This window comes from Eptesicus fuscus, chromosome 15 (assembly GCF_027574615.1).
Source record: "Eptesicus fuscus isolate TK198812 chromosome 15, DD_ASM_mEF_20220401, whole genome shotgun sequence".
NCBI lineage: Eukaryota > Metazoa > Chordata > Mammalia > Chiroptera > Vespertilionidae > Eptesicus > Eptesicus fuscus.
The window spans coordinates 37,530,758-37,540,341 of record NC_072487.1 but is presented as its reverse complement, the minus strand read 5'-3'; the positions used below and the strand labels follow the sequence as shown (position 1 = coordinate 37,540,341).

Below are 9,584 nucleotides of genomic sequence, written 5' to 3'. Positions count from 1 at the left end.
TTCATGCATTGGGCCTCTAGTCTATATATATAAAAGCCAAGTGACCCGAATGATGGAACGACCAGACGACCAGAATGACCAGTCACTATGACAATGCACTGTGGTGGCCAACCAGCCCGATTGGGCCCCAATTGGCCCGGCCCAACCTCCCACAGCCCCTCCCCCTGGCTGGCCCAGCCCCCGATCGGTCCCTCCCACCCTGATCAGGGGTGGGGCCAGCTGGCCGACCTCCCACAACCCCCTGGCTGGCCCTGCCCCCAATAAGCCCCCCCTTGGGTGAGCTGACAGACCTCCCGCAGCTCCACCCCCCACACAGCCTGACCCTGATCGGGGCCAGGGCCAGTGGTGAACCCACCCATGTCCCCTCCCCCCCCACCAGCCTGGTCCCAATCAGCCCCCATCGGGGCAGGCCAGACGGACCCCACCCATGCACAACTTTGTGCACAAGGCCTCTAGTATATTTAATAAAGACTTAATATCCACAAAAACTCAGACAACTCAATAGCAAAACAACAAAAGTCTGATTAAAAAATAGGCAAAAGATTTTAATAGATGTTTTTCCAAAGAACACATATACATGGCCAACTGGTACATGAAAAGGTGCTCTACATTATTAATCATCAAAGAAATGCAAATCAAAACCACAATGGTATAATCCATACCAAAAATGTTATATAGCAATAAAAATAATGAATTACTATTAAAGACTGACATAAAGATTTTCAACATAATTTTAAGCAAGAGGGAAATAATATGTAACATTATTTTTGCAAAAATTAAACAAAAAGCAATATTATTCATATTTCCAAATTGAAAATATATTGTAAAAATGCACAGAATAAAAAAGGATACTCGTCATTTTAACAATGTGGTTACATTTGGAAAGACACTGGATTTGGTAGGGAGTATGGTCAATGATTTTAATATTCTTAGTACTCTAATTCAGCTTAAGAAGAATGTATTAATTTGGAACTATATATTAATTTAGAAATAAACATTTTTTAAACTCTTTATTTTTTTTAATATATTTTATTGATTTTTTACAGAGAGGAAGGGAGAGGAATAGAGAGCTAGAAACATCGATGAGAGAGAAACATTGACCAGCTGCCTCCTGCACACCCCCCCTACCAGGGATGTGCCCGCAACCAAGGTACATGCCCTTGACTGGAATCGAACCTGGGGCCTTTCAGTCCGCAGGCTGACGCTCTATCCACTGAGCCAAACCGGTTTCGGCTAAACTCTCTATTGTTGAAAGTTTTACATATGCCTCCTTTTTCACCCTAGAAATAAACATTTTAAAAAATCAAATTGCTTTCTGAATGTACCTAGTTCTGCTGTATACATATATTTCTAATAATCAAGACCAAGTATTTTATACAATAACAGATAGTGTACCCACAAGGCTATGCGCATGTGAACTAATTAATCTATACCATAGTGAATATAGAAACCTATAGCCAAATTTACAGTTTATCAATTTAACTGTTGATTGAATTAGTCTTTTTATGTTAATTTCATGACTAAGGCATTTAAATTTCATATAGATCAGAGTGCTCAAACAAAAAAATCACCTGTTTTTACTTGGGCAATTTTTACTGTTTAAACTGTTTGGAATCTGGTGGATCAGAGACTTGCCTTGTTGGTTTCAGTTATAACGGACTTCATTACATCACAAAGTTTACTTGTTGCTCTCCTTTAAACAACTTCAGATCTAAGAAATTCCCACAATACCTCAAGTAGGTAAGTCATGAAAAACTAAATGTTACATTTTAGCCAATCTGGAAATGTCTTTCTCTTAATTTTAATAAGTACTAATTACTATTAACTACATTTTAATAAGTACTAATTACTATTAAATACATCTATTATATATAATACTTTGCCTTATAAATATGATCATTTGCATGAAAGCATTAGCTTATAAAGAAAAATTAATAAATACTTACTTCTTGGCTAATAGTTAAGGGGATTTTTAGCCAAAACTGGTTTGGCTCAGTGTCAGCCTGCGGACTGAAGGGTCCCGGGTTCAATTCCGGTCAGGGGCACGTACCTTGGTTGCGGGCACATCCCCAGTGGGGGGTGTGCAGGAGGCAGCTGATGGATGTTTCTCTCTCATCGATGTTTCTGACTATCTCTCTCCCTTTCTCTCTGTAAGAAATCAATAAAAAATATATATTTTTTAAAAAGAGGATTTTTAACACAATATCAATCTAGAAACATCATCTATCTCACTTTATATTTTTGCATTAAATAATTACTATTCGGGGAAACAAGGGAGGGGGTGGTATTTGATAATGAGAAGACATCTCAACTTAAAATGTTTGTTGGAGTGAGGAGAAGTTTTATGGTGAATTTTTGATAAAGACAGGTACCTTATTTTTCCTTCATCACAGAATAAATTTATTTATACTTTATTAATGAAATAAATAAAACTTAGCCAGTCATTTCCCTTTTTCGTAATAGCTAACATAAATGTGTAACTGATTACTTCCCCAGGAAAGATTTAACAGTGGGATGTATTTCTCCTTCCATCTTTTTTGTCTAGAAACCTAAGAATGAGGATTGTCAGCAGTCGTGTTTTTGTCTTATTGTGCCTCTTAGGTGGTAAGTCATTAAAAAAACATAAATCAAAAAGAGGGAAATTTTTCTAAGAAATTATAGAAGCATAATATAGGTGGTGTGTGCTCTAATTAAGGTGCTTACAACAAGGCCTGAATAAGCTATTATATAACATAATATGAGCTAACAAATAAAGTTATAAAAATAGAATAGCATACTTCAGAATTAACCATGTAAAGAAACTATTTATTTTACATATAATCTGAAGCTTGAAATTTAATTGTCAAATCAAAATGCATCATGTGTTAAAAACCAGCAATACATTTTAAGACAGAAAAAGACTAAAAGGGATCTGAGAACATGTGTATAAGTATTCAGGCAACTGAAAATGTACAATCAGCACAAAGGCCTAAGAGTGAAGGCATCTTCTTCAGTCATAATAAAGAATGTTGGAAACAAGGTTTGAAGAAGATCATGGATATTGGGTGTGGAACCGAGAGAGGAGGGACCATCCGAGAGGGAGAGAAAGAAGACCGTGACAGCAGAAGGTTGGAGCTCCAGTGACCTGGTGCGGTTACTAAGAACAAGGGTTCGGAATTCCAACAGACCCGTTCAAGCCTGTCTCTGCCAGCTGAGCAAACGACTTAAAATCAGTTTTCTCTTATGTGAAATGTGGGCAACTACAACACCTGCTGGAAAGGTTTATTACGGGAAATAATTGGACTAATACAGGTAAGTGGCTCATCAATTGGCATAAGTTTAGTTCCTAAAAGATATTTGTGGATTGATACGTGATTATGGACTGAAAGTCTGTCTTGCTTAATGGGAAAACCAATGTGAAATGACCAGAGTGTCTTCAGAGGAGGTTGACACTGGGAAGAATAGTCAGGAGAGGTTAATTAGCCTCATCAGCCAGACTATTTTCTATTAAAAGTGATCTCTTCTAACCCCAACATGACAGAGGGAGATATAAACTACATTGCACACAATGTCTAGTAAACGCTTCTTTGAGTTATCAATGAATAGGAGTGACACAGCAATGCTCTTCATATATTATAAAGGGACCATGAACAGGAAGATAAATTGTAGCTGAATTTCAGAAGAATCTTTCATAATCAGAGCTGGTTTTAGTAGTGATGAGCTCCCCATCACTTGCCAAGGCTCCCTGAGGAGTTATCAAAATGCAGATTCCTGAATTCGGTAGAACCAGTGGTTCTCAAAAACTGGTCTTGATATCTATATCTCAGTCACATGACTTCTGCTGTTTCTGCATGTCTGAAATACAGATTCCTGGGCCCCAAACCCTGTAGATTCTCACTCGGGGCAGAGGGTTCCCTCTGGGAATCTGCTTATTCTAACTGCTTAAGTAAATCGAATTTAAAATCAATTTTGGAAACAGATCTTCTAGATGGTATCTTCTATTCTTATGTATTTTGACCACGTTTTAAGAATTTCTGGGCTATTTCCACATAACCAGAATGAATAACATTTTTGAGCCACTGAATCTGAGTATTGAAGATAACCAATCTATAAACATGAATCAAGCAATAAATAATCATAGAGGATAATGTGCTGCTTTAGACATTGAAAAGAAGACCTAATAGTGGCTACATGGCTCAAATGAATTTTTCTGGCTACTGTACATAACTTTGAATTGATTTAATTAGGCACTGAGGAACTAAATACATTTTAACCAAGTAAGTTATTTAGACCACCTGGCCTAATTTCTAATTAGTATCAGTTCAGAGTACTTCCAATTCATGAAATGTAGCATATGTGAAGCCAAATTTTTAAAATATTGCTTACTTTTTAAAGTTGAAAATCACTGCTTTATTTTTGGATCTCTCTTTTCTTCCCCTGTTTTTCCTCTCTCTGGTCTTCATCTCTATTTTCCCCTTATATTTTCTCTCCAGTCCTTGGAGATGTTGGAGGTGTGATTTGTAGGTTATGCAACCTTTCAATCCCCTTCCATGGATGTCTTTTAGACTTTGGAACCTGCAGAACAAAACCTGGTCAGTACTGTTTTAAAGAGGTCCACATTAAAGGTAAGTCTTAACACCTAAAAAAGAACAGAAAAAAAAAAACACATTTAAAATGTGAATATTCTTTGAGCACTTACCTGAATTACATTATACCCACAAAACAAAACCATGATATGAGCTGGATCTGGTCACTATCCCCATGTTTTAAACATGAGAAATCTAAGAAATAGAAAGGTTAAAAAATTTGCATGATGTGAGTCCTCGCAGCAGCACCGCACATTGTGACTAAGCGCTCTCCCTGCGTGTCTGCAGCTCCCTTCCTTCTCGGCCGACATCGGGCGGCCAGAATTTCACCATGTCTATTCTGAAGGTGCACGCCAGAGAGATCTTCGACTCTCGTGGGAACCCCACTGTTGAGGTGGATCCCTACACCTCACAAGGTCTCTTCAGAGCTGCTGTGCCCAGTGGTGCCTCCACTGGTATCTACGAGGCTAGAGCTTCGGGACAATGACAAGACGCGCTCTCTGGGGAAGGGTGTCTCCGAGGCTGTTGAGCACATCAACACAACCATTGCGCCTGCCCTGGTTAGCAGGAAGCTGAGCGTCGTGGAGCAGGGGAAGGTCGACAAGCTGATGATAGAGACCGACGGGACGGAATATAAGCCTAAAGTCGGTGCCAACGCCATCCTGGGAGTGTCCCTGGCCGTCCGAAGACACCTTCATTGCCGACCTGCTGGTGGGGCTCTGCCCTGGGCAGATCAAGACTGGTGCTCCTGGCCGATCTGAGCGCTTGGCCAAGTGCAACCAGATCCTCAGAGTCGAGGAGGAGCTGGGCAGCAAGGCCAAGTTTGCCGGCAGGAACTTCAGAAACCCCCTGGCCAAAAAGCTCTGGGCAGGCTGCCCGCGGTCTTCTCACTGCTTCCTAGAATGGCCACAAAGCCAAGCCTGACATGGGAACCCTGGTGGAAACCCTAGCCCTGTCTGTAGTCATGTGACTGGTCCAAATCATTGTTCTTCTCACCTAGCTGCTCAAGTGTCTGGAGCCAAGTGCATCTGCATTGTAATCTCCGAGGTGTCCACAGGCAAGATCCCCAGTGGTTTTGTGTGCAAAATAAAGTCGTCTGTGTCCTTAGGGGGAATCTTTTCCCCCCCCTAAGGACACAGCTAATGTATGTCAGAGCCAACATTCAAATGCAAGTACTCTGACTTCTGGGCACATATTCCTAATGAATCTATGTACTGCCTCATTCACATCAATCACAAATAATTAATACATAATTTGCTGGCCCTTCTAAGCACAGAGCTCGGTGCAGCTGCACAGGTTGCATGCCCAGGAAACCAGCCTTGTCTGCATAAATTATAGGTCTAAGTGTAAAAATCCAAATGAAGGAACCATTAGAAGAAAATACCGGAGAACATATTTTAAGCTTGAAAGAGGAAGCCTCCTTAACATCCAAAAGGCAAACGTAAACAAGATGGTAGGTAAATTTGAATATATCAATATTTTAAAATGTTTAAATGAATGACAACCCCAAAATTTAAAAGATAAGTAATAAACTGAATGAAACTACTTGAGATATAAATAACAGAAAAAATAGTACTATCTATCCAGAATAAAGATTTTCCTGAAAAACAATTTTTAAAAAGACCAGCAATTGGGGGGGGGGGGGGGGAGAGGAGGAGGACTTGTTAAAGGAAATGTAAAGGAGAAAATAGAAATGACCTGACCTGAAAACATAAAAATCTGCACAACTCATCAGTGAATATCAAAGAAATGCAAGTCACAGAAATAATATATTTTTAACCCACCTTATTGGTAAAAATTATAAAGGTTTTATAATATCAAGGTGTAGTGACAGTATGGGGAAATGTGACAGTTTAAATTGGTTTAGCATTTTAGAAAACATCATTAAAATTTTAAATGAGCAATGCCTTGTAGATAGCAATTCTATTTCTTGGTATCTACTGCAGAGAAATAAAGTTACATGAAACACAAAAAGGCATGTATTAAGGTTATCATTGCAACTTTAAATATATTTTTATTGATATCAGAGAGGAAGAGAGAGAGAAAGAGATATGGAAAAAACAATGATGAGAGTGAATCATTGATCGGCTGCTTCCTGCATTCCCCACACTGGGGATCGAGCCCACAACCAGGGCATATGCCCTGGCCGAGAATTGAACCTCCACCTCCTTGTTCATAGGTTGAAGCTCAACCACTAAGCCACTCTGGCTGGACTCATTGCAACTTCATGTTTAATAGTAAAGTAATGGAAATAACCTAAAGGTTTGTCTATGGATATTATTAAAACTATGATACATTCACACCATGAAATTCTAAGGCAACACTTAGAATAAACTAGATCCCTTTGTTAACATAGGAAAATCTCTAAAACATTGTTGAGTAGAAAAAAAGGTGCAAAACAGTATGTATAGTGTACCACTTATGAACAGAAATCTCCACAAAGGAAAACTCTAAATTTCCCTATGGAAGTGGAAGAGGAGAATAACAATCAGAGGAGATCAAAGTGAGTTGGGGAAAAGGGATAGAATTTGGGGGTCATATCTGCTGGGGTTATTGGTTCAGAAAGATTTCTTGATCTTTGTTCCACCTGTCCAGTCCAGGTGCCCTCTCTGCACCTGGAGTTCCCTGTGGCTTGCACCTTTGCCCGTCAGGGCCCCTTCCTTTTGAAGGAGGAATGTGCCAAGGCTCCCTGGAGTCCCCCTCCCTTCCTTAATCAGCTCGACATCAAAACAAGTTGTTGCTTTTTAACCTTTATTGTTGAAAGTATTACATATGTCCCCCTTTCCCCCCATTGACCTCTCCCACCCCATCCCTGCCCCCCACCCCAGGCCTTCACCACCCTGTTGTCTGTGTCCATGGGTTATGCACGTATGCATATGAGTTTATTGGTTGGTTTCCTCCCCCAACCCCCTCCCCTGCCTTCCCTCTGAGGTTTGACAGTCCGTTCAAGAAAACAAGTGTTAGAGGGCTTTGCACAGAAGAAAGATCCTGGAGACTCACATAGCACAACACTGACAACAGTTCCTGGTGGGCCAAGGACCTGACGCCTGCGATGCTGTGAAGAGCAGTTTCCTCGCTGGGAGACGTGGCCATATCACAAGGATGTGAAGCAAATAGAACTGGAATTCACCGTGTTGACAGTTTTATCAGCAGGGTTTCTCAGCTTGGATACCGTGGACACTGGCAGGATAACTGTTGGTTGTGCAGGGCTATCTTGTGTATGGTAGGATGTTTACTTAGCACATCCTGGCCTCTGCCCATGGCTGCCTTTGGGGGATTACTCGTCTGTGTTCTCCCAGCCGAAGCTGGGACGCTAGGTACAGGACACTGCTGTCACTGACTTGGCACTCTTGTGTATTTTTCTCAGTTTCTACAGTGAACGTGCATTACTTAAGTGAAGTCAAGGGCACAACTCATTTTTTGAGAGACATACATCTAAATGGTCCTTCTGAGGATTCAGCCCTTTGAATAATTCGTGGCCTGGGTTAGACAGGGGGACATTAGGAAGCTTCCAACCCGCTAAACCATTCAGCAATTTTACACAGTCAATGGCCATCGCATGGCTTTTACCTGGAGTTTGAAAGCTTTTTTGTTTTACAATTTCGGGGCTCTTGTATTGCAATGTACTCAGTCAGAATACTTTAGGCGGGAGTTCTTAAAGGCAAGCTGATTGTATCAAGATAAACGTAGACGTTGGCTTAGTGTTTGTTGTTGCTGTTTATTTTATTTTTTATTTTTTTAAAATACATTTCTTTATTGGTTTCAGAGAGGAAGGGAGAGGGAGACAGAGAAATAGAAACACCAATGATGACAGAGAATCATTGATTGGCTGCCTCCCGCATGCCCCACACTGGGGATCGAGCCCACAACCCGGGCATGTGCCCTTGACCGGAATCGAACCTGGGACCCTTCAGCCCGCAGGCCGATGCTCTATCCACTGAGCCAAATCGGCTAGGACTATTTTTTAAAAAATATATATTTTTATTGAGTTTAGAGAGAAAGGGAGAGAGAGAGCGAGAGAAACATCAATGATGAGAGAGAATAAACTGCCTCCTGCACGCCCAATACTAGGGATCGAGCCCGCAACCTGAGCATGTGCCCTTGCCCGGAATTGAACCTGTGACCCTTCCAATGCTCTATCCACTGAGCCAAACCAGCGAGGGCGCTGTTTATTTTTTAACCTGTTATCTGAGGCCAGGTGGGTTGCACCTCGCCAAAGACTGTCTCTGCCTCTCTACCTCTTTGTTGCCCTCAGGTGGAATTCAATGGTTTTCTACTAAAGGCTGCACAGAGGCCCAAGCTGATTGCTTCAGGAGAAGGATAATCCGTGATATGATCCAGACTTCTCACTGCTGCCATCGTCCTTTGTGCAATTTCTGACCCAGAAGTCCTTATCCAGATTGCTTGACTCATCAGTCAGTCTCAATGCCTGACCTGGTCAGCACAGGATGACAGCCACCATCCATCCGCCCTCTGCAGAAACCTCAGACCTTTGCAGGTTGTAAAGAGTTATGGTCTGAAACCGATTTGGGCTTTCAAGGTGCCCAACTTCTCCCCCACCAACTTCAACTCATCTCAGAAACATCCTTTCAACACCATCTCTCGCCTCTCCTCTTTCTGCTTAACTCCCCTTCCGATGATTTCATGGCTACAAAGAAGTAAAAATGGGAGTGATTCCCGGAGTCGAATTATGTACATCGTCTCTAGTTTACTAATTTTTCTAAATATTCCCATAGTCCATAATACAGTGACGAGTGCACTGTATCGCAAGACACCCAATGACCTGCAAGTGTTCATTTGATTTCCAAAGGGAACTGCTTTGCTCTTTTGGGGTAATTTACGGTATGGAAAAACTGATTTAACAAATTCCATAGGAAAAATAAGTCAGATATCAGCAAACCAGACCTGACAGAACTATGAACCAAAATGGCAAAGGGCTCAAACAGGTGCAAATGTTGACACTTATTTCTCCCATTTGCATCAGGATTTGCCCATATTCTGCATTTCTATACCCTAACC

General features: G+C 41.2%; 1 protein-coding gene across 1 annotated transcript; it reads left to right on the top strand.

The window, feature by feature from the left end:
• Nucleotides 1-1,699: 1,699 nt before the first annotated feature.
• Nucleotides 1,700-9,260, top strand: C15H9orf57 (chromosome 15 C9orf57 homolog). The gene is made up of 4 exons (XM_028146345.2): nucleotides 1,700-1,736; nucleotides 2,546-2,604; nucleotides 4,473-4,604; nucleotides 8,821-9,260. The coding sequence occupies exons 2-4, from the start codon at nucleotides 2,556-2,558 to the stop codon at nucleotides 8,943-8,945; spliced, it is 306 nt and encodes a 101-aa protein (XP_028002146.1). The 5' UTR covers nucleotides 1,700-1,736; nucleotides 2,546-2,555; the 3' UTR covers nucleotides 8,946-9,260.
• The last annotated feature ends 324 nt before the right edge of the window (nucleotides 9,261-9,584 follow it).

Excerpts from the sequence above, each read along its gene's own strand:
- C15H9orf57 (XM_028146345.2), top strand. The coding sequence starts at position 2,556 with ATGAGGATTGTCAGCAGTCGTGTTTTTGTCTTATTGTGCCTCTTAGGT. Across the intron at positions 2,605-4,472 it reads CTTATTGTGCCTCTTAGGTG|TCCTTGGAGATGTTGGAGGT; the intron begins GTAAGTCATTAA and ends TTTTCTCTCCAG. Across the intron at positions 4,605-8,820 it reads TAAAGAGGTCCACATTAAAG|GTGGAATTCAATGGTTTTCT; the intron begins GTAAGTCTTAAC and ends TGTTGCCCTCAG.